At 41.8% G+C, this 25,265-nt stretch overlaps 1 protein-coding gene across 1 annotated transcript in view; it reads left to right on the top strand.

The window, feature by feature from the left end:
- pola1 (polymerase (DNA directed), alpha 1) overlaps positions 1–25,265 on the top strand; it is a gene marked incomplete at its 5' end in the record, with an annotated part of 231,094 nt that overhangs the window by 10,305 nt on the left and 195,524 nt on the right. Inside the window, 9 exon segments of the mRNA XM_055645304.1 lie at positions 1,989–2,164; positions 3,329–3,441; positions 6,680–6,796; positions 6,882–6,956; positions 8,302–8,440; positions 15,312–15,466; positions 17,822–17,906; positions 21,793–21,854; positions 24,534–24,623. Of these exon segments, the coding sequence (XP_055501279.1) occupies positions 1,989–2,164; positions 3,329–3,441; positions 6,680–6,796; positions 6,882–6,956; positions 8,302–8,440; positions 15,312–15,466; positions 17,822–17,906; positions 21,793–21,854; positions 24,534–24,623 (1,012 nt within the window).

The following is a 25,265-nucleotide window of genomic DNA, read 5'->3' as shown; positions in this document are numbered from 1 at the left end:
GTTGCATTAAACAGCTGAATTCCCAGTTAACAATGAATCAGTCTGAATCCAGACCTGTAGCATCTCCAGAGGATAAGATAAAATGAAGGGCAAGGCAGGTGGCCATAAGGAAGCTTGGATGACAAGAGAAGTGGAGGCTCTGTTCAAGAGTAAGGAGGAGGCATGGGGCAGGTGTAGGCAGCTAGGATCAAACGTGTCCTGGGAGGAGTTTTGAGAACTGAGGAGCATGCTAAAAAATGTAATCGAGGGCAAAAAATAGCCAGGAGAAAACTTTAGCATCTAATCATCTATATCAATGATTTGGATGAGAATGTACATGGCATGATTAGCAAATTTGCAGATGACATTAAAGTGGGTAGTATTGTAGATGGTGAAAATGGTTATTAAAATTTGCAGCAGGATCTTGATCATGTGGGCTGAGGAGTGGCTGATGGAATTTAACACAGAAAAATGTGAGGTGTGGCATTTTGGGAAGTCTAACATGGGCAGCACCTCCAGGGTGAATGGCAGGGTTCTGGAGGGTGTTGCAGAGCAGAGAAATGTAGGAGTGCAGATACAAATTTCCTTGAAAGTTGCGTCATAGATGGATAGCGTGGTCAAAAAGACTTTTGGTGCATTGGCCTTCATCAGTCAGAGTATTGAGTATAGAAGTTGGGAGGTCGCGTTACAGTTGTACAAGGCATGGATGAGGCCACATTTTGAATATTGTGTTTAGTTTTGCTCACCGGGTTGTAGGACAGATGTTATTAAACTGGAAAGGGTGCAGAGAAGATTTGCGAGTATGCTCCGGGTGCTCAAAGACCTGCGCTATAGGGGGAGGTTGAGCAGGCCAGCACTTTATTCCTTGGAGTGCTGGAGGATGAGGAGTGGTCTTATAAGGGTGTATAAGTCCGTGAAAGGAATAGGTAGGTGTGTATGTGGAATATATGTTATTAAGGAAGAATATTCTCTGTTCCCTGCATTCGAGATGGCATCCAACCAATGATTTAGGGCATTGTGTTCTCCCCTTTGTACCCATTTGGTTTGGGATAGGCACTGTCATTTCATAAACCTCTTTAATCACTCACTGTACCAATTCTCTTCACAGGGGTCAACAAAACCCCTTTGCTCATCCACTTTCAACCCCCCCCCCCCCCCCCCCCCCCCCCCCCCCCCAATTAAGAAAACATTCTGTCTTTTCTTTGAATACAAATTAGATGACAGAACATTTTCCCAGTATTTCATTTCATAACTCATGGCTTTGACTACTTATGCTAGCTACATGTTCATTGGTAACACCACCTTCTGCTACTAAACTTATTGTGCCTCGTAACTTGATGCGATCCATAAGCTTAGTATGCAATTTCTGTCCCTCAATCCAATTAAAATATACAATGGAAAGCTGAGACTCTGGAACAGATCCCCATGGGAACGTTGCACGTTACTCCCCACCTCTGAATATTTTCTTCACCCATACTTTCTTTCCTCCAAAGTTGTCAAAAGCTCACCTCTAGGTCTTTATGCTTTCATTTTTGCTCATCTCTTACTTGTAACATTATTGAATCTTTTCCAGAAACCCAACTAGTTTAGTTTAGAACTGGTTAAGAGATAGCGTGGAAACGTGCCATCGACCCACCGAGTCCACACCAACCATACAGTAATTCTGTGCACCAATTCTATGTTCTACATACTAGGGGCATTTTACAGAAGCCAAGTAACCAACAAATCTGCACATCTTTGGAATGCGGGAGGAAACCTGAGCACCTGGAGAAAGTCCACGCAGTCCAGGGAGAACGTAGAAGCTTCTTACAGACAACACCCACAGTCAGGATCGAACCTGGGTCTCTGGCGCTGTGAGATGGCAGCTCTGCTGCTTTGCTAGACAACATCCACTGTCTTTAGTCCATCATGCTGGTCTGCATCACATTTCAGTGGTGGTCCGATTAAATGGCATTTGGTTATCTCAAGAAAGTGTTTTGTACATTCTTCATGTGTTATCTTTTTTTCAGAAACTCCACTTTCACTGAATCTTGTTGGGATCGTATGAACCAGGATGAAAGTGACGCTTTGGTGGTTGAGGTACAGGTGGATGCCAGTCGTCTGCCATTGGTGACAGATTCAAAGGGAGAGCAAGTCGTCAGATTCTATTGGGTGGATGCTTATGAGGACCAGTATCACCAACCAGGTAAAGGTGATCTTCCATAAGTGTCGCAGTTAAAATCCAAGAGTAATAGTAATGTTTGCTTTACATTATACTGACAATAATGGTTAGTGCTGGCTGTGGACAGTTCATCATTTGTGAGCAGTGTAGTAATGTGCTGTGACTCCCATCGCCACAAGAAGGATCTGATGGGGGAGAGCCCTTCTCATCATATGCTAAGCGGAGTCCTGCTGTTTGTCCATTACTCATTGCAGTCTCTTGTATTCCCGTGCATTGGATTTGCCATTCAAAGCCATGATGCACCCGATCAGCATATGTTCTACGGTACATCTGTAATAGTTTGTTGGAGTATTCCAAAAATTACAAAATTCTTAGGGGGTTGGACAGGCTAGATGCAGAAAGATTGTTCCCGATGTTGGGGAAGTCCAGGACAAGGGGTCACAGTTTAAGGATAAAGGGGAAATCCTTTAGGACCGAGAAGAGAAAAACATTTTTCACAGAGGGAGTGGTGAGTCTCTGGAACTCTCTGCCATAGAAGGTAGTTGAGGCCAGTTCATTGGCTATATTTAAGAGGGAGTGGGATATGGCCCTTGTGGCTAAAGTGATCAGGGTGTATGGAGAGAAGGCAGGTACAGGATGCTGAATTGGATGATCAGCCATGATCATGTTGAATGGCGGTGCAGGCTCGAAGGGCTGCATGGCCTACTCCTGCACCTATTTTCTATGTTTCTTCAGTATGTTTCATTTATTTTCTGCTATCTTGAGTAATAAAAACCACATGACCTAATTGCTGACTTGTCCTTGCATATTACTGGTCTTGCTACTACTGCGGACCAGCAATTTGACAAACCCATCAATTCCTTTCAGAGCCACACAGATAGGGTGGTTCTCCACCTGTTTTTGATATTTCCACATGTTTGCAATGATTCTTAATACAAACCCCAAGAATTTCCTCACGCTCACACCAAGTCTGAAGGTTGTCTGAATCATCATCAGCAATATAGAGCCATATCGGACAGATTTTAATCAAATACCTACACATTTAATTAAAATAACGTTTCAGTTCAGAGGAGCTGAACTGAAAAGTGCTGTCCTCATCATCTTTAAAAGATCTTATCAATTGACCTCGTGTATGCATGTTTATTGGTTATATTGGAGCGACAACTAACCATTTTGTGTCTTCCTCAGGGGTGGTTTATCTCTTCGGCAAAGTGTGGATTGAATCTGCAAAATCGTACGTCAGTTGCTGTGTGGCTGTGAAAAACATTGAGCGCACAGTGTACCTGTTGCCAAGGGAAAAGGTGTGTAAAGGCAGTTGCCTTGTCATTAACATGTTTGCAAAGTTGTTCATTCAATATATCAGTCTGCTCTGGTGATTACTTGATGGCTATGAGTTTAGTGTTTGTATAATCATAACTAATTGAGTTGTAACATTTTAATGTATTTAATTTTAATTGCTTACTAACTTGAGATATACGCTCCGTCAATGCAAATCCTGTTTGTTTTTGTTCTGAAGCAAAAACTTTAAATTTCCACTGTCTGTGATGTCTCCTTATTGGGTCTATTAAATCGTCTCCCAAGAAATTGATTTCACTTTTATAATTTCTTGTGAATTAAGAGATTGAGTTCAAACTAATCTATAGACGAGCACAGAATGAGTGCTAACATTTTACAAAAAAAACAGTGCTTATTGACAATACTGCATCGGGCTGTGATGTTGGGTGGGAATAGATACAGGAGTAAACTATTGGACTACTCAACAAAACTATGACTGACCTTCCACCTGAACACTAGTTTCATATCCTAAACAAACAACCTGTGATTCCACTAATAGCTGGAGAACTACTGTACTTTGTTTTGGAAGTAATAAATAACTGAACTTCCATAGGTCTTGAGGGTAAAGAAAAATTCAAAAAATTTGCCACTCTCTGGGTGATTACATTTCTTCTTGTTGCAGTCCTGTTATTTATCTCTTAGTTTGGGACCGACCCTTTGGGACCAAGAGTTCTAGACTCTTTCTCCTGGTGAGCCGAGCCATTGAAGAATTTCTATGTTTCAACAAAACTGCGAGACATTCTTCTAAAGCAAATAGAAACTTAGCCTACTTAATCTCTCCTCATGTGACAGATCTGCCATCACAAGAACCAACATTGTGAGCCTTATCTGACATCCTATGTAGCACGTTAGGTATGAAAACCAAAATTGTTTGCCACAGTGCAGGTGTTTTCTCAAAGTGGCCCAATACAAATGTAGTAAGACATCTCTGAGATTGTACTCCTCCTCCAGCAATAAAAGGCAACATACCATTTATCTTCCAAATTGCCTGCACCTCCAGTATGTCACCTTTCAGTACTTCTCTACAAGGACAAGTCCCTCCCAACATCAACATCACTCAATCTTTCGCCATTAAAATAGTCACCATTACTTATTTTTCTACTAAAATGAACATCCTCACAAATTTCCACATGGTACTATATTGTTGCCCCTTCACGCAGGTGTCCATATCTTCTTGATATCTCAAGAGCATCCTCATTACCACATGCATCCCTGCTTAGTTTCTTGTCTTCCTTTAACTTGGGAACTAGACTAAGTGGGACCCGTTGGGTCCCATGTTCACACAGGAGGGCTGGTCCCCCAACGCAATATTCCACTTCTCCACGAATTCCAGTATAGGTGGCCAGTGGGGAGGGGAGGGGCTTTCTGGAGCGCTAGTATGGGAGTTGTGGGCCGAAGGGACCGGTTTCCAGAGGGCTAGTATGGCCATTGTGGGACGAAGGGACTGGTTTCCAGAGAGCTAGTATGGACATTGTGGGCCGAATGGATTATTGGGCTAACAGCTCAGTCACTCAGGCCTGATGTGCTGGCAGTTCACTCACTCAGGGCTGGTGGGCTGGCAGTTGACTGACTCGCGGCTGTTGGGTTGGTAGTTGACTCATGGCTGGTGGGCTGGCAGTTGATTGACTCACGGCTGGTGGGCTGGCAGTTGATTGACTCACGGCTGGTGGGTTGGCAGTTCACTCACGGCTATTCCGTGAAATTCCATTTCAAGCAGCGTGCAGGCCACCAAATTCAAATGCAATTTCATACCATTTGGGTTTTATACTCCTGGCCCCCTGGAAGGGGCATTACCTTCATCATATCGATTGACAGGCGAGAGGACCAGTCAGTTGATCACAAGATTTTTTAAACATTCATAACTTTTTTATTTTTCATCGATCGGTAAAATCCTTGGGGCTGCCTCAGCGGAGGAGGACTGAGTAAGATGGCCAAAAATCATAGCGAAAAATGGTACAATTTTTTCTAAAATCAATATACAGCGTAGAAGTGGTCAAGATGAGACTTTTAGTTATATAGATGTTATGTTTAGTCACCATTGCCAAATCACTGATGTAGTAGCTTGGCAACAATATGTGTGGTATCCCACTTGTCATAGTCTGCCAATACGCAAAGTGCCTGTTTATTTCTTCATAACATCAAATTCTCAATCCATCGTTGTACACCATTGCCAATTGTAAGTGCTCTACTTTTGATGACCACAACCACCGGTCCTCTCTTCCTGCTCTCTTGGATACATTCTCAATGAACACTGGAGATCAGTGAAACATGAATTTTCCCTGTTAAATCCCAGTTGACTGCCCAACCATATTATTATACTCGCAATGATTTTGATATCAGATGATAAATTTATAGCTTTTCCCCAACTACTGATGAGAGCATTTTTCCCTCTCCCTCTTTTCTTAAATAGTATGGCCACCTTTACTACTACAATCTACTGAAATCATTCCAAAATCTACAGAATTTTGAAAGACGACAATAGTACTATCTATTCAGTAAAGGAAACAGGCCCTTCAGCCCACTAAGTCCATGTCGACCATCGATTTCCTAACCAGCCCTTTCAAATTTTGGGGATGTAGATCTACTTGTCCGTGAGATTTATCCATTTTTGTTTCGGCTTCTTTGCCAATACGTCTTCCGTAATATTAATTTATTTTACTGCCTCATTTGCACTGAGTTCTTGCCTCCACAATAAAAAATAAATTTGCTCATAAAATAATACCTGAAGAACTGTAGGTACAACAGCTACTGCAAAATATCCCATTGGAAGGAAGATTATTTTCTCCAGAGGACTGCTGTAAGTGGAGAATGACTTATTGTACGTGCTGCGTGTGAAATCAATTTCAGTCACTTGCATGTAGCAGTGCAGCAAGGAAGCTTGAATGACAACTAATTTACCAATCTTCTCCAGTTTGGCAAGCTACGCCAGCAAGTACAGTCTTTATTACATTTAACACCAAAGGAGTTTTGGTATTAATCTTTGAGTTTTGTGATTTAGTTCAAAAAACAAAACATCACCTAGAATAGGGCTCAACTATCCCTCTGATTTCCCTTTGAGAAAATGGGATAATGTAGAATGAGTGTAAATGGGTGATATTGATGGTCGACATGGACTTAGTGGGCTGAAGGGCCTGTTTCCTTTACTGATTTTGGATCTTATTTTAAAAATGATGATCAATTAATTAATTTCTGAATTCTTTTCAGCGGTTAAATCTTAAAACTGGCAAGGGTACAGAAACGCCTGTAGGTATAATGGATGTTTATCAGGAATTCAGTGAAGCAATTTCGGAAAGATACAGAATAATGAAATTCAAATCCAAGGTTGGTGAATACAGTGGTGTCCAGAATTCAGATGGTCAATTTATATCCCATGGGTTCACTGAAGTGATGATGTTTCAATTTTTAGAAAGTGAAGAAAAAGTACGCTTTTGAAATTCCGGATGTGCCTGAAAATTGTGATTACTTGGAAGTCAAATATGCGGTGAGTATCGTGAAAAGTCTCTCTGTTATCTAAATGCAATGTGTTTTTAAAAACAAATTTGTTAGGTATGGATATAGTTGCTTCTCTGTAACCCTTACTGCATTGGGAGCCATCACCTGCAACTGATGTATGGTGGTGTAGTGTGGTGTGTGTAGGGTGTGTGTCGTGTTGTTGCACGGGGAGACCCAGTGATGGGGATAAATTTACCAGTCAATGTAATGTGTGACATGCAAATGGTGGAGTTTCCATGAGACTTTTGTCTGGATCCTTGCTGTTAGAGATCAGAAGTTTGGGAAGTGACGTTAAGGAAGCCTTGGTGGCAGTGGTGGCTTTTGCTGTAATGCCACACATTGCAGCCACAGGATTCTGCTGATGGAGAGAGAGAGAAAGAGGGAATGTTTGAGGTGCTGGATGAAGTGCTAAACAGCCAGCTTTTGTCTCAAATTCTGTTCTCATTCTTGGGCATAGATGGGGCTGCACTCATACAGGGAAGAGGCAAGTATTGCATCATACTCCTGGCTTGTGCTGTGTGGGTATTTGAAAGTTTCTGGGATATTCGTAGATGAGTCTCTTGTTGCAGAGTGTTTTGGCATTGTAACTACGGTGTGTTTATGATCACAGTCAGTAACAGTTTTGGTCAGTGGTGGCTCAAAGGGTGGCACAGTGGCGCGGTAGCGTGGCACAACTATGCAATTGGTAGAGCTGCTGTTTCTTGGTGCCAGAGACCTGGGTTCAATCCAGGCCGCGGGTGCTGTGTGGCGTTTGCATATTCTCCCGTTTTCTACATGGGAGAATATGGTTTCTTCCGGGTGCCCCAGTTTCCTCTCTCATCACAAAGGCATGCAGATTTGAAGGTTAATTGCTCTTTGTAAATTGTCCTTGGTCGGGAGGGAACGGATGCGAAAATGGGACAACATAGAACTAGTGTGAAAGGGTGATCGATGGTCAGCATGGACTTGGTGGGTCGAAGGGCCTGTTTTCATGCTGAATCTTTCAACCATTTCAACCAGTTAATCAATGGTGACTTCTAAAATGTTGTTGGTTAGAAACTTGCAAATAGTAAATCCATTATTAATCAAGATATGGTGATTATCTCTTTTTTTGGTTGTTGCTCATTAGAGTGATTTGTTCAAATGTTGCTGTGCTGTAAATTCTAGGTAATGAACAGATACCAAAACCCCAGTCTCTTGGGACAAGCCATTTATAATTAGTATTTTGTTGCCAAACCTGAAAATCGTTGTGAGCATTTAGTTGGTGGTACTCAACAAACTTGTACATCTCATTGTTGAGTAGTCACTGTTAGAGTTGATGAAACGTGTCTAATTGCTGCTGTTCCTTGCTGCAGGCTGACCTGCCTCCACTTCCTTCAGACTTGAAAGGGGAAACATTTTCACATGTGTTTGGTACCAATACGTCCAGTCTTGAGCTTCTGCTCCTCAACCAGAAGATCAAGGGCCCGAGCTGGCTGGAATTCACGTCTCCACGTAAGATTTCAGATTTTATTTTTGAACTATTTCTTCTGACGTTGAAGAAAATAATTCTCATCTGTGCCCACCACCTTGATTTCAGTCCATGCCTGATGCCTCACAGCAATTTTTTTGAATTGCCACCAAGGTTGCAATAGTGGCAGTGTACCAGCCAACCTATGCAGAGCAAGTTGCCACTATGTTTAAAAAAATCAGATGATGTACTTTTAATTTGTGCGATTAATGTTTGTGATGCTTTGTCTTCTTCAGACATTGTTATGGGATCTAATGGCATCCACTTGAGAGATCAGATGAAATATTGGTTTAGCATCTTTTCTGGAAAACCAGACTGTTTTTTCCACCTCTTTACTACTCCTGAAGTTTCAATAAAGTGGTTGATAGTCAGGGGCACCAATAGATTATCACTATCTTACTCGTATGTTGGAAGTACGCCTGAATATCAGATCAGTGCAGGAGTGTGATTAAGAATTAGCCCCTCTTGCTCTAAATTAAAACCCAGTGTGCTCAGATCAACCTCTTCAGCGCGCACTGCTCTGTTTTCTGATGCCACATTTACCGGTGGTTATTTTAGAATTGAGTTACGAGTCATAGAGCTATACAGTTCAACTCTTCCATGCTGACCAAGAAACCCCATCTAAGCTGGTCCTGCCTGCATTTGGCTCATGTCCATCTAAACATTTCCTATCCATGTGTCTTTTAAATCTTGTTATAGAACCTGCCGCAACTGCCTCCTCTGGCATCTCGTCCCATATACCCACCACCCTCTGAGTGGAAAAAGTTCCTCTTCAGGTTCCCATTAAACCTTTTCCCAATTACATTTTAACATTTTATCCTGATGAGCAGCTATGTGTTAGCAAATCACCAATTAGGCAAATATAACAAAAGCTTCAGCAGTTGGCTGTTGAGGGCCAGACCGTACCAAGTTGAAATGTTCAAAGTTGAAAGGATTCGAGTCTTGCAGCTACAGGAAGCTCACTGTGGCTCAATGTACAGGAATAGGGAAAGGTACCTGGGTGTTACAATCAGCCCTCGGCCAAACAATCATGCACGCACACACATATACACAGACGCGTATATACAGCACCCTCCATAATGTTTAGGACAAAGACCCATCATTTATTTATTTGCCTATGTATTCCACAATTTGAGATTTGTAATAGAAAAAAAATCATATGTGGTTAAAGTGCACATTGTCAGACTTTATTAAAGGCCATTTTTATACATTTTGATTTCGCCATGTAGAAATTACTGTACTGTTTATACATAGTCCCCCCATTTCAGGGCACCATAATGTTTGGGATACATGGCTTCACAGGTGTTTGTAATTGCTCAGGTGTGTTTAATTGCCTGGGTGCTGAGAGCTCTCTTATACCTGCATTAAGGTATAAGAGAGCTCTCAGCACCCAATCTTTCCTCGAGTCTTTCCACCCCCTTTGGAAACTTTTATTGCTGTTTATCAACATGAGGACCAAAGTTGTGCCAATGAAAGTCAAAGAAGCATTATGAGACTGAGAAACAAGAATAAAACTGGTAGATACATCGGCCAAACCTTAGGCTTACCAAAATCAATTGTTTGGAACATCATTAAGAAGAAAGAGAGTTCTGGTGAGTTTACTAATCGCAAAGGGACTGGCAGGCCAAGGAAGACCTCCACAGCTGATGACAGAAGAATTCTCTCTATAATAAAGAAAAATCCCCAAACATCTGTCCGACAGATCAGAAACATTCTTCAGGAGTCAGGTGTGGATTTGTCAATTATGACTATCAGAAGACTTCATGAACAGAAATACAGAGGCTACACTGCAAGATGCAAACCACTGGTTAGTCGCAAAAATAGGATGGCCAGGTTACAGTTTGCAATGAAGTACTTAAAAGAGCAACCACAGTTTTGGAAAAACGTCTTGTGAACGGATGAGACTTGCTTCAGAGTGATTAACTTGCTTCAGAGTGATGGCAAGAGCAAAGTATGGAGCAGAGAAGGAACTGCCCAAGATCCAAAGCATACCACCTCATCTGTGAAATACGGTGGTGGGGGTGTTATGGCCTGGACATGTATGGCTGCTGAAGGTACTGGCTCACTTATCTTCATTGATGATACAACTGCTGATGGTAGTAGCATAATGAATTCTGAAGTATATAGACACATCCTATCTGCTGAAGTTCAAACAAATGACTCAAAACTCATTTGCCAGCTGTTCATTCTACAGCAAGACGACAATCCCAAACATTTTGCTAAAGCAACAAAGGAATTTTTTAAAGCTAAAGAAAATGGTCAATTCTTGAGTGGCCGAGTCAATCACCCAATCTAAACCCAATTGAGCATGCCTTTTGTATGCTGAAGAGAAAACTGAAGGGGACGAGCCCCCAAAACAAGCATAAGCTAAAGGTGGCTGAAATACAGGCCTGGCAGAGCATCACCAGAGAAGACACCCAGCAACTGGTGATGTCCATGAATCGTAGACTTCAAGCAGTCATTGCTTGTAAAGGATATGCAACAAAATACTACACATGACCACTTTTATTTACACGACCATGCTGTGTCCCAAACATTATGGTGCCCTGAAATGGGACTATGTCTCACCATTGCTGTAATTTCTGCATGGTGAAACAAAAATGTATAAAATTGGCCTTTATTAAAATCTGACAATGTGCACTTTAACTTCATGTGATTTTTTTTTCTATTACAAATCTCAAATTGTGTACAGAAGCACATGATGGGTCTTTGTCCCAAATGGGCGACGTTTCGGGTCGAGACTCATCTTCAGACTGATGACAGGGACAATGATAGAATGTCGTCGGATTCAGTAAGACTGGTGGGAGAACTGGGAAGGGAGAGGGGATGGAGAGAGAGGGAAAGCTACGGCTATTTGAAGTTAGAGAAGTCAATGTTCATGCTGCTGAGGTGTAAGCTAGGCAAGCAAAATATGAGGTGCCACATTTTCCCATCTCCACTCCTATCCGCTTTCCACAGAGACCATTCCCTCCACAACTGTCTAGTTAACTCATCCCTTCCCACCCAAACCACCCCTTCCCCAGGTACCTTCCCCAGCAACCGCAGAAGATGCAACACCTGTCCCCTTACCTCCTCCCTCGACTTTGTCCAGCGATCCAGGCAGTCCTGTCACGCTAGGCCGAGGTTCATTTCCACATCCTCCAACCTCATCTACTGTATCCGTCACTCCAGATGTGGACTCTTATACTTCAGTGAGACCAGACGTAGACTGGGCGATCGTTTCCCAGATCACCTACGTTCTCTACATACATCATCGCCTATAATCTCTCATTTCCCTATCCCTAACCAGTCTGAAGAAGGGTCTCGACCTGAAACGTCACCCATTCCTTCTCTCCAGAGATGCTGCTTGTTCCGCTGAGTTACTCCAGCTTTTTGTGTCGATCTCTAGACTTTAGAGATACCGTGTGGAAACAGGACCTTCTTTGGCCAACCGAGTTCACACCCACCAATTAACCTACAAACCTGTACGTCTTTGGAGTGTGGGAGAAAACCAGAGCACTCAGAGAGAACCCACGTGGTCACAGGGACAATGTACAAACTCCGTACAGGCAGCACTTGTAGTCAGGTTCAAACCCACGTCTCCGGCGCTGTAAAGTAGCAACTCTAACGCTGCTCAACTGTACCTCCACAATGGGTTATTTTTGCAGGGGGACACAGCTGTCAGGAGAATTTTTTTTATTTTTTACTCCCGTTCTGGCCTTGTGTATTATGACCACATAGAGCTCAAACTGTTGATCTTCTGATTCTTGTGGCTGTGCTCTAGCCTGTTGGAGAATTAATTATAATCTTCCACTTGCTTTCTCAATTCGCCGTGGTTTTGCAGAAGCAAAATATTTCTCGACAAATTATTTATGCATTTGAAAATTCAGCTCTAGCATCACATAGCTCATTTAACTTTGTCTTTAGCACTATTATGATACTCTAAGTGGTCTCTGATTGCTCTGTCAAGATAATTACATAAATACAGGTTTAGCATTTTTCAGTTCTCCAGCTCTTATATTGTGTCATCATTGGGAACACATGTAATGCAAGTGGGTCTAAAATCTTTTTGTTTGCCATTTATTGTGTTTCTCAAACTGTCTGTTTTTGTAACTCCTAAACTGCCAGAAGAAATTCATGAGAATGCATTCAAAAGGCATTCATCTTCTTATTAATAATGTGGGATCCTTTCCCTGTTGTCCTTTGATCATTTAACATTCTGTGGGTTGTGAAAGATAAATTCATTGTAAGTTCTTGCAATATGAGCAATACCAAATTATTTTGTTCCATTCTGCATTTATTTTGATATAACCCAGTCTCAATGGGCAACAGCAATGAAATCACTCCAAATTTCCAAATGGCACTGTTACTGTTGTGTTAATATTGCCATTTTGCATAGATTGGCACTGAATTTATCATTGCTGACTTTCTGTATTTGGAATTGGGCACGTTGGTATTGAAAGACAACTTGTCACTAGATAACAGTATCTCACTGCCATTGGTGTGCTTTGCACTGGAGACCAGTGAGATCCATTCTGGGTCATGATGAGCCAGCAGTGTCCAGTCATAGCAAGTTACTGCATTTGTTACACCAGCTCTGTCATTCTGGCTTGTTCTGAGGAAATATGGCAATGATGCCAGGCCACTTCAGACAGCGCTACACTCAAACACTCTGCTGGGGTTGAGTTCAAGCTGGAAAGGGTTCAGAGAAGATTTACCAGGATGTTGCCAGGACTTTGGGGGTGGGGGGGTCTGAGCTAGCAGGAGAGGTTGAGCAGGCTAGGACTCTATTCCTTGAAGTGGAAAAGGATAAGGGGTGTTCTTATTGAGGTGTACAAAATGATGAGAGGAATAGATTGGGTGGACGCTCAAGAGTCTTGCTCAGAGTAGGTGTATCGAGAACCAGAGGACATTGGTTTATGGTCAGGGGGAAAAGATTTAATATGAAGGCACCTTTTCACACAAAGGATAGTGGACGTATGGAGCAAGCTGCTGGAGGCAGGTACTATTGTAACATTTAAGAAACATTTAGATGGGTACATAGATAGGATAGGCTTAGACGGATAAACGCAGGCAGATGGGACTAGTGTAGATGAGGCATGTTGGTCGGTGTGGGCAAGTTGGGTCAAGGGCTAGTTTCCATGATGTATGACTGACATAATGAGAGCTTTTATTTAATATAAAAGGAAGAAATATTGTAAAATAGCAGCAGCATTGGAGGAGCGGTTTACATTTCAGCTTGACAGCCTACAGTCACGACAGATGACAATTTATAATTTCCCCATCTTGCCAGTGTGTTCATTATGACTGTGACCCAGAGTCAGACTCACTGTTACTTGCATCGCTACTTTAATACAGCAAGTGCTTACCAGGAGAGTTGCCTCGCAAAAAATGTCAAAGGAGTCACATAGCAGGATATTTAAACTGATGGCCAAGCAATATCTCAAGGAAGAAAAAGTCAAACATTTTGCCATGGCTATTCAAAGTTGAATGACATAAATTATAAAATTGAGGAGGATTTATTTTTCCAAAGTGCCGAAACCAAGAAGAGATTAGACTTTTATCTGTGGTGATGTATGTTAATGATTTAGATGTGTGTGTGTGTGTAGGTACAAGAGGTTAACATGAACACAGTAAGTGACCACGTGCATGACCATAGCAGTGGTCCCTATGCCCCATATAGTTTTGTCAGCGGCACAGAAATGTGGCAAATGGAATCCTGAGGAATGAGCAATTGCATTTGTCGACAGTAATAATAAACTAACCTAAACTATTAAGTAGATATTAAGTGACATTACAGATCAGGGAGTCCTAGGCATATTGTGTACAGATTTATAGCTTGTGGGGCAGGTGATAAGTCATTTTAAAACGTATTACGATGTTTTCCCTTTCTCATGCAACCTTCCTACGATACGATAGAACTTTATTTATTCCAGGAGGGAAATTGATCTGCCAACAGTCATAGCTTCCTGCTTCAACTATTACTTTCACAACACAGGCGAGGCCATTTGCTGTGCGGTTCGGGCTGCGCCATTGTGATTGTGCTGAGTCGAGTGCAGGAAAGATCGAAGAAGATCTTGTCAAGACTGGAAAGGATGGTTGTGAGGAAAGATGGAAAAATCTGTGGTTGTTTTCCTTGGAACCGAAGACTGAGTGGAGAAGTGTGAGGGGATGGACAGAGTAAATGGAAAGGACCTCTTTCCCTGAGCATATGGATCAGAAACTGGAGATGTAGACCTAACACTAGAATTGGAGTGGAGATGAGGACTTTTGATTTTAACCCAAAAGGCAGTAGACGCAGGAGCCTTTATTACATTTGGCAGTGGACTTGAAATGCAGCAACTTAGTGTCGTGAATCAAATCCCAGAATATTTGACTTGGCAAGGTTATTCTGACTTGGGAAATGCTGTGGACTGATTGGCCCCTTTCTGTGAGGTAACATTTGTATGATTTTAGGGGATAAGAGTTGGTTTAGTACCTGAGGAGAAGGAACCAATGATGGTATCAATGAAATTTGAGTGGTCACCAATACATGGAAATCGGGAGTAAGTCGAGTCCCTTGGAAGGAGCTCGTGATGGGAGAGTGAAAGAGAATGAACAGTTCTGGTCAGTGTAACTTGGATACCATTCATGTAAATTAGAAGGGACCTTACCTGAAATGTCGCTTATCCTTGTCCTCCAGAGATGCAACCTGTCCGGCTGAGTGACTCCAGCACTTTATGTCTCTGCAAGATTCCAGCATCAGCAGTTCCGTGTGTCTTTTGTAAAATACTGGCCAGCAATTTAGTTTGGCAGAATGGTCTTTTATGCATGCAAGGTTAGAGTTTAACATTGGTCCTTCTGCATTCATATATCCCACTGTCTTTTCCTTTTTAGAACTTCCCAATCATCCTATGAGTTGGTGCAAAGTGGAGGCTGTGGTACTGAAACCTGATCTCTTGACTGTCGTGAAGGATTTGGCCCCTCCTCCTCTTATCACTATGGCCATCAGCATGAAGACGGTGCAGAATTCCAAAACCCATCAGAATGAGGTAAACAGAGCTAGGTTTTTCCGCATGATGACTGATGATTAACAACTCCTTTTCACCAATTGTCAACTCTAAGCGCTAAGAGTATCGGTGTTTCAATAATAATAAACCCAAAGGTTTAATAAAAGGCAGTTCAACAAATAAAAATGACACCAGAATGTTAATAATTAAAGCTGGTTTAGTTCTGGACTAGTACTCAAAGTACGAATAGAAAGGTTTTTGTTTAAAAATGTTCAAGCTTCGTGCAAAGTCTCTTGTCAAATTCTGCAGGAAAAAAACCCCAACCTGGTTGTCATCACTAAATACTTACTACAGACTAATAGAGACTCTGATCAGATCGTTTTATTACCCATCACTTCAATGTGTACATTGTTTGCATCTGAGCAAATGGGGCTAAAGTCTCCATCTCATGCTCAGCTGAATGAGCTGCCAATTGCTTTTTAGGTGTTTGGATAACAAGTAAAATAACTTCATGGTGCTGAGAGATTTACGTTTATCCAACCTTGGATCATCCCAAGTTGCTTATAGTCTCACCACAGTCGCTCCCTCTTCTCCCCTCTCCGCTCAGGCCAGAGCTATAGAAGTGTGAAAACGCACGCCTCCAAGATTCAGGGACAGTTTCTTTCCAGCTGTTATCAGGCAACTGAACCATCCTGTCAACAACTATAGAGCAGGCCTGACCTACCATCTACCTCGTTGGAGACCGTTGGACTACATTTAATCGGACTTAAATTGCACTAAATGTTATTCCCATTATCCTGTATCTGAACACTGTGGACAGTGTAATCATGCATGGTCTTTCCGCTGACTGGAGAGCATTCAACAGGAAAGGTTTTCACTGTATCCCGCTACGTAAGACAATAAACTAAACTAGTTAACAAATTACCTATGGAATGTAGTCCCTGGTGTAGAGTAGATATATGGCAACTAATTTGTAGAGAAGCGAGGTCCCACAAACACTGTTGTGAAATTGACCTTTGACCCTCCCTTTTGTGATGTTCATTGGGCTTTGCCTAATGATCTTATAGAGGTGTATCAAATCATGAGAGAAATAGATGGACACGCGGTGTCACTTGCCCAGAGTAGGGGAGTCGAGAACCAGAGGACATAGGTTTATGGTGAAGGGGGAAGTTGGGCAGAGGGGCCTGTTTCTACACTGAATGACTGTAAGACTCTCATGAGGAATGGTTGGGCAAACTGCGTTGTATCCACTGGAGTGAGAGAAGTCTTGACTGAACCATTTAAACCATGACCTGTCTTGACAGGTGGATGTGGAGAGGATGTTTCCTCTTCCAGGACAATCCAGAAATAAAGGGTCGCCCATGAAAGACGGATGAAGTTTTTTTCTTCCAACGTCTTTGTACCTCTTCTTCAATGGTGGAAGCAGAATATTTTGGGGGCAGTATGGGAGAGGTTTCCACTCACTCCCTTGAGAGGCAAGAGGGTGATAGGTTACCAGCGGATGGTGAGTGCGTGAAGTTGAGGTGACAGTTAGATCAGTGATGATTGTATTGAATGGCAGAGCATGGACTGACTAGCCGGTTCCTGCTTTAACTTGTACGTTTGTATGGTGACATTGACACAATCTGGTCAATGCCATCTCGTTGGAATGGTTCTCAAAGTTTTTGCATCCACATAAGGCTTCTTTGTAATCATTTAGCAGAAAGACTGCACTCTCTCAGTACTGCACCAAAGTGTTAGCCTTGTATTTAGTTTAGAGATGCAGCATAGAATCAGGGCCTTCGGCCCGAGTCTGCAGACCAGCGATCACCACGTACATTAGCACTATCCTACACACTAGGAATAATTTACTGAAGTCAATTAGCCTAGAAACATGCACATTTTTGGAATGTGGCGGGAAACCAGAGCACCTGGAGAAAACCCACATGGTCACAGGGAGAATGTACAAGCTGTGTACAGACAGCACCCTTTGCCAGGATCAAACCTGGGTCTGGTGCTGTAAGGCAGCAACTCCACTGTTGCACCACTGCACCTTTTTTGCTGATGTCTCTGGAATGGGACAGGATCTTCTCACTCGGATGCCAGAATGGCACCATATTTCGCTTAATGTTTATGTTCAAACGGCAAAGTTTCCTGGGTTAACAGAATATAATGAACACTTAGTGTGGATGCTTTGAGCAAGTGTGATTGACACTGATTCATTGTTAATGAAACCCTGCTTATTCTTCTTCAGACTGATGTTCTCTGTAATTTGTGTACTCATAAAAATAACAATGAATCACAGGTAGAGCGAAGCAAGACGGCTTTAGCTGTGATTTACAATGTATGCAATTTAAAGAAGTGCTTTCATGGTAAGCCTCCAGACAAAATCTATTTATCCATCTCCTTCTGTTCCAGATTGTGGCCTTGGCAGCTTTAGTTCATCAAAAGTTTCCACTGGACAAGGCTGCACCCCAGCCTCCATTCCAGGCTCACTTCTGTGGTGAGTATCTTCAAGGAAGTATTCAACGTAGACATGTGCTTTTGTATTATTTTATTGATGGATTGGGCTGCGAGGTACCATCAGTATTAAAAGCAGACCTCATATCAAGATTGGGTTTAAGTTGAGCCAGGAGCCACGCAAGGAAGTCACTCTTGCATCTTTAATGAAATGAGTTTGGTTAGTCGTAATCCACTTAATTATTCATCGGCATGGCCTTACCAGTAATTCGTATCAATTGCACATTGTCCGGGAAACCAGCAAAGAAGTTGGTGCGAGAATATATGGAATGTCACTGTTGTCCGGTATCGATGTTTTTTTAATGTAAAGACAGCTTTTGAAGTTTTGCTCTGGTGTAACCTACGCATAATGTTGACACCAAGTGCAAAATTATAATTATTTTCCACAATGCACTTGTATTTATTGCATTTTGGAATGATTAGCGCACTATTTTATAAATAGCTACAGTTGGAAGTTTACTTATTTTTACTTTCACACTACAGTTGGAACGTTTTACTTGTCTAGTTGCCGAACACTTTCCCCACATATACCTGCGATATGTAGCTCCATTCCCTTTTGGGTAACAATCCAATTTGATAATGATAAAAAACCTGCCCTACCACCTTCAAGCTCATTCCACACAGCTACCACTCTCTGGGCATTTACCCCTGATATCACCAGCTAAGTTTATCATTCCTTTGAAAAGCTTTTGAGCTATACCTTCAATAACATCTGGGCATTTAATGATATCACCAGCTAAGCTATCATTCCTTTGAGATGCTTATGCTAACATCTCCTGCAGCCTGGCTCAGTTGTATAACTCAAGCATGCACTTCATTAAAAAAAAATTGCTGGAGGAAATTAGTGTGGTCAGGCAGGAAATTTAGGGAAATGGACAGACGACTTGTCAGTTCCCAACCCAAAGGGTTCACTGTTCTTTTCCCACCATGGATGCTGCCTGACCCACTGAGTTCCTCCAGCAATTTGCTTTTCAAGTTGTCAAGTTTATTTGTCACATACGCATACATAGAAACATAGAAAATAGGTGCAGGAGTAGGCCATTCGGCCCTTCGAGCCTGCACCGCCATTCGATATGATCATGGCTGATCATCCAACTCGGTATCCCATCCCTGCCTTCTCTCCATACCCCCTGATCCCTTTAGCCACAAGGGCCACATTGAACTCCCTCTTAAATATAGCCAATGAACTGGCCTCAACTACCTTCTGTGGCAGAGAATTCCACAGCTTCACCACTCTCTGTGTAAAAAATGATTTTCTTATCTCGATCCTAAAAGACTTCCCTCTTATCCTTAAACTGTGACCCCTAGTTCTGGACTTCCCCAACATCGGGAACAATCTTCCTGCATCTAGCCTGTCCAACCCCTTAAGAATTTTGTAAGTTTCTATAAGATCCCCCCTCAATCTTCTGAATTCTAGCGTGTACAAGCCGAGTCTATCCAGTCTTTCTTCATATGAAAGTCCTGCCATCCCAGGAATCAGTCTGGTGAACCTTCTCTGTACTCCCTCTATGGCAAGAATGTCTTTCCTCAGTTTAGGAGACCAAAACTGTACGCAATACTCCAGGTGTGGTCTCACCAAGCCCCTGTACAACTGCAGCAGAACCTCCCTGCTCCTATACTCAAATCCTTTTGCTATGAATGCTAACATACCATTTGCTTTCTTAACTGCCTGCTGCTCCTGCATTCCTACTTTCAATGACTGGTGTACCATGACACCCAGGTCTCTCGTTGCATCTCCCCTTTTCCTAATCGGCCACCATTCAGATAATAGTCTACTTTCCTGTTTTTGCCACCAAAGTGGATAACCTCACATTTATCCACATTATACTGCATCTGTCATGCATTTGCCCACTCACCCAACCTATCCAGGTCACCTTGCAGCCTCCTAGCATCCTCCTCACAGCTAACACTGCCCCCCAGCTTTGTGTCATCCGCGAGCTTGGAGATGTTGCATTCAATTCCCTCATCCAGATCATTAATATATATTGTAAATAGCTGGGGTCCCAGCACTGAGCCTTGCGGTACCCCACTAGTCGCTGCCTGCCATTCTGAAAAGGACCCGTTTACTCCTACTCTTTGCTTCCTGTCTGCCAGCCAGTTCTCTATCTACATCAATACTGAACCCCTAATACCGTGTGCTTTAAGTTTGTATACTAATCTCTTCTATCTTATATACGTGATGTACAGTGAAATGAAAAGTGGCAATGCCTGCGGAATGCGGAAAAAACTACAAAATATAATACAACAGAATCAGTAATTACATATTGGTGAGAGAGAATAAAACAGCAATTTTAAAAAGACACAACACAAAAGTAGTTTGGTTCATTAAGTTAGTCCCTGGTGAGATAAGTTTACAGTCCTAATGGTCTCTGGGAAGAAACTCCGTCTCATCCTCTCTGTTTTCACAGCATGACAGCGGAGGCGTTTGCCTGACCATAGCAGCTGGAATAGTCCATTGCTGAGGTGGAAGGGGTCCCCAATAATGTTGCTGGCTCTGGATCTACACTTTCTGATGTATAGTTCCTGCATAGGGGCGAGTGCAGTTCCCATAGTGCGTTCGGCTGGACGCACTACTCTGCAGAGCCTTCTTGCAGAGCAGTTCCCAATCCAGATTGTGATGTTTCCGGACAAGATGCTTTCTACAGCCGCTGAGTAGAAGAACTGGAGGATCCTCAGAGAGACTCTGAATTTCCTCAGCTGCCTGAGGTGGTAAAGGCGCTGCCTTGCCTTACTCACCAGTGCTGCAGCGTGTGATATCCATGTCAGATCCTCAGTGATGTGGACTCCCAGGTATTTAAAGCAGCTCACCCTATCCACAGTATCCCCATTTATCTTCAGTGGCGTGTACGTTCTCGGATGGTGTGCCTTCCTAAAGTCCACGATCAGCTCCTTAGTTTTTTTGACATTCAAGAGGACGCTGTTGTCCTGACACCAGAGTGCCAGATCAGCCACCTCCTCCCGGTAGGCCTTCTCATTATTTTCGGTGATCATGCCCACCACCACAGTGCCATCAGCAAACTTGATTATAGAGTTGGAGCTGAACCTAGCCACACAGTCATGTGTGTACAGGGAATACAGCAGGGAGCTGAGGACGCAACCCTGGGGGGGATCCTGTGCTCAGGGTGAGGGTCTTTGATGTATTTCCTCCCATCTTAACTGCCTGGCGGTGAGAAAGTCCAGGACCCAGGCACACAGGGGAGTGTTAAGTCCCAGTTCCAGCAGCTTCTCAGCAAGTCTGGTGGGGGCTATCGTGTTGAAGGCTGAACTGTAGTGAATGAACAGCATCCTCACATCGCCCCCCCCCCCCTTCTGGCTGTCAAGGTGAGAGGGAGCCTAAAGATTTCAGCATCTGCAGTCTCTTGTCTTCATGGATTTAACTAATTTGTATACTTTTTGAAATGCCCAATTCTGGAAGCTGGCCTTTGTCCCAGAGAACATCACAATGTTATGAGTGCCAGTGTCTGTGGGAGTGATGACCTTGATCCATTGATGAGCGATGAGATTGATCAAGATGGTGCCAACCCAGGCGACTGTGTGTTGGTCACAGAAGTGGATCTGCAATCACACATTACAATCACCCCACTCTTTTAAATCTCTATTCCCAACAGCAGCATTTCTGCAATGTGGAAGGATCGATTGTAATCATGTATTGTCTTTCTGCTGACTGGTTAGCACGCAACTAAAGCTTTTCACTGTATCTCGCTACTTGTGACAATAAACTAAACTAAAGAAAACTTTTTAAAAAGCTTGGATATGTACATGAGTAGAGAATGCGCTTGATTTTTCCTGTTTATTTGTTAATTATATTCTTAAGAAGGAACCTTACGCTGAAAATCTTGTTAAAACGTTCATGCTTCCTCCCCTTCTAGCCATTTGCAAGCCCAGTGACTGCATTTTCCCTTTTGATTTCCGGGACGTGTTGACAAGAAAAGTGAGTGATTTTTGTTTTTCTCTCTTGTCTGTATTGCTCTTGTAAAATTATTAATTGGCGTTTCAGAAGGGAAATTTTATCCTAGTTTTTGTACAGATTGTACTTTTATTCTCTAGTTGTCTGCACTTTGAATATGTTAATAGGATTTAAACAGGTCCAGAAAATTACCTTCAAATAAATTGATAGATCGGCCTGACTAATTGACAAATGTGTGAAGCTGGAACAAAAATTCTGATCAAGGTTATCTTCTCTGAACTGCCTTTTGGGAAATTGAGGTACATTGCCTTGTGGTATATTGGAAAGGTACCATCTGCTCCATTACCATCTGCACTGATTTAGTTGAATAGATAGTAACTTATTAAGTTGAGCAAAATAAAAGTGTGCCCATATCCAGTCATTATTCAGTGTCCCCAGCAGAGTGTATGGGTCAGGGCCACTCACCTTCAGTGTTATAGCCCCCTGACACTTGCTCACATGTTCTGCTGCTGAAGCTCATCAGCTGACTGATGTGTCTCAGAGGGATTAACATAATACCTGGCTTCTTCAGCAGAGGCGACAAACTAAACAAACAGAACTTTTTTTCTATCAAATTTTAATAGTACAAATTTATCTTGGTTCACGATGGTCAATTAAATAAATAGATGTTTCATCTTAGTTTCTTACAAGAGGTCATTTTGCCTCTCTTTTACATATTGGTAAAGTAATTTTAAAAGAACAAATTAATACTTTTTTTTGCTTTAGGTGTTGTCAAAATAGTGTAAAGTGTTTTACCTGTTATTTAATTAATTATGTCTGATGGGTGTTTTTTGAGTTGGTTTTAAATGCTTTAGTTCTTCAGGAATGATTTGGGAATTGTCATTTGTTTTCCCTGATCATTTTGGGGCTCATCTTCCCAACCCAAAACGCCCTTTTTCTCCAGTGATGCTGCCTGACCCACTGAGCTACTCCAGCACTTTGTGTCTATCTTCGGTGCATACCAGCATCTACAGTTCCTTTCTACGCAGGGAAAGTATATTGAATGCGAATGTCTTGATGCATAAGACTTGGCCCCAAAAAACATTTATATTCCATCGAGTAATGGGGTCCAATCCATCAGTGGATATCCGAAGGAAGGGTGGGAGCAGCTTTACGGTGGGTCTTGCTCAGCTTCACCATGGGGTGTGTTAAACTTTAAATTCAAATTTCGCATTGATAGTAAGTGGCTTTGCAAAACATTTTGAGGCGTGATCCCACATGTAGTACAATTTGACTAATTATGTGTTTCATGAACTGTTTGAACTTCTCCCAGGCAAATTATTTTCAGAACATTATTGGGAAAAATGGTTTTAAAAGTGAAGGGGAAATAAAATCAATGATGCTGGGTCAAAATGTCCATGAAGACACATTATTGGATGTTTTTGTGATGAATTTTGTATTGCGCTGACGACTAATAAGGATAAGATCCATTTTAATTTACAAAGCATTATTTAAAAATATTTTAGCTAATATTTGCCTTGAATTATGGTGGCTATTTATTTTGGCAGCTGCACCATTTTCCCCCTATCTGTTAATTAAATGGCCAATTTCGCTGTTTTCATAACCCAATGTCACATGGCAGACATGCCATGCTGTATTTAAAGAAAAGGAAAATGATTTTACTCTTAGTCATCAATTTTACTGTTTTTAAAATGTGGTGAGTAATACTATAAACAAATTAAAAAGAAAAGATGTGTGTCTTGAGCTGTGGGTCTTTTGGTAAATATATTCTTGGCTCAAGAGTCAAGATGAAAGTTTTTTGCAAGTTGAGTGTCTGAACACAGATTTAAGAGGTGAATGCGCTGGAAGAACAATGATAACAATCTAAAAACGAATGTGTTAGCAGCACCCAGCTGATCAGAAAGGAACCATGAACAACATTGTAATGCTTCAAGTTTTGATATTGCCATCTGAAAGTCCACACGGCGATGTTAACTTGCTTGTGCCCTCTACTGTCTGAAACGATTGCAGCAGATAATGTTTAAGAAGGAACTGCAGATGCTGGAAAATCGAAGGTAAACAAAAATGCTGGAGAAAATCAGCGGGTGAGGCAGCATCTATGGAGTGCAATGGACATTCTGCAATGGACATTCTGCAATATTGTGACCTGGTTTTAAAGTTACTTTTATGTGCCTGGGTGCAATATGAGTTGAGGTATTTAATTTCTGCCTTAATTTTAAGAGTGACAATCTTCTTGTTAGCTTGATTTCACTTTGCACTGACATTCAGAAGCTTGATATTCAGCCCCCACTCCTAAAATGGCTGATCAATCAGCCCTGTTGATCAAATAAATTAATTTCAGTTGTTCCGAATAAGTATATGCTTCCTATTGGAAAAACTCGGGGTAATTAACTGCGTTAATAGTACATGTAATTGTTAAAAATATTTGAAATACTTTACGGAGTAGAAAGGTTTTTTTTAGAGAACCAATGTATGCTGGCTGCATCAAAAGTAACAGTGGATAATAATCAGAAAACCTTAAACTGCCTGCATTTCAAGTGATCGCTTGGCCTCTCAAAGTAGACATCCTCCATTTCAGCTGGACGTTTAGCAATGACCCAGTGTCAGCATGGAGAGGGTGCGTTAACTTGCTTGTTTAAATTCTAGACAAAAAGCAGTTGTGCTTTAATTAAAACGGTTGAGCTGAATTATGTTTTGTTTCAGAATGCCAAAGTTGAGATTGCTGCTACTGAGAGGACTCTTTTGGGCTTTTTCCTGGCAAAGATTCACAAGATTGACCCTGATGTCCTTGTGGTGAGTCGAAAATTTTAAATAATATTTTCTAACGTCGACCCAAGAGATCATGAATAATAAAGTTCACAGCTACCAGTGAAAAGTGTGGTCACCACCGTGAATATTTAATTACAGAAACGCTGAAGGTTTTATATCTATTTACCACTGTACCGACGTGGCACAAATCATCCCCAATTTCTGGAGTGCTGCCTTTTCAGAATGTCTCTGTGTCCAAGTACATCCAGGCCAAACAAATTTAATTGGATTTGATTCTGACGTTTTTTTAACTTCATGTTAATGTCTAACTTTCTTTGGAATGAATTATAATTTTTTTTTTCTGATTATTTATTATGTTCTTAATTTATCAAAATTATTTCTAGAATTTGAGAACAATGTGACCCATTTGTTGATTAAAATATTTAGCAGTAATTGACCAAAAAAAACCACCCAAATCGAGCAGTGCTATGTTTGGTAATATTGGAAATGAGCAGTCATGGTGTGCAGACGTGAGGATTATCTGGGTGCACGACTTTCATGGTGAATGCTGTCATTGATGGCGTCTTAATGGCTTAAAAAATATGTTTGCAGAAGATGGGGGAAAAAAAACTTTAGTACGTGTAAGTGTGGAAAGTAACGTATAGATAATTAATTAACTATAAAGTT

The sequence above is a fragment of the Leucoraja erinacea genome, chromosome 13 (genome assembly GCF_028641065.1).
Source record: "Leucoraja erinacea ecotype New England chromosome 13, Leri_hhj_1, whole genome shotgun sequence".
Lineage (NCBI taxonomy): Eukaryota > Metazoa > Chordata > Chondrichthyes > Rajiformes > Rajidae > Leucoraja > Leucoraja erinaceus.
This window is presented reverse-complemented; position numbering and strand designations above follow the sequence as displayed.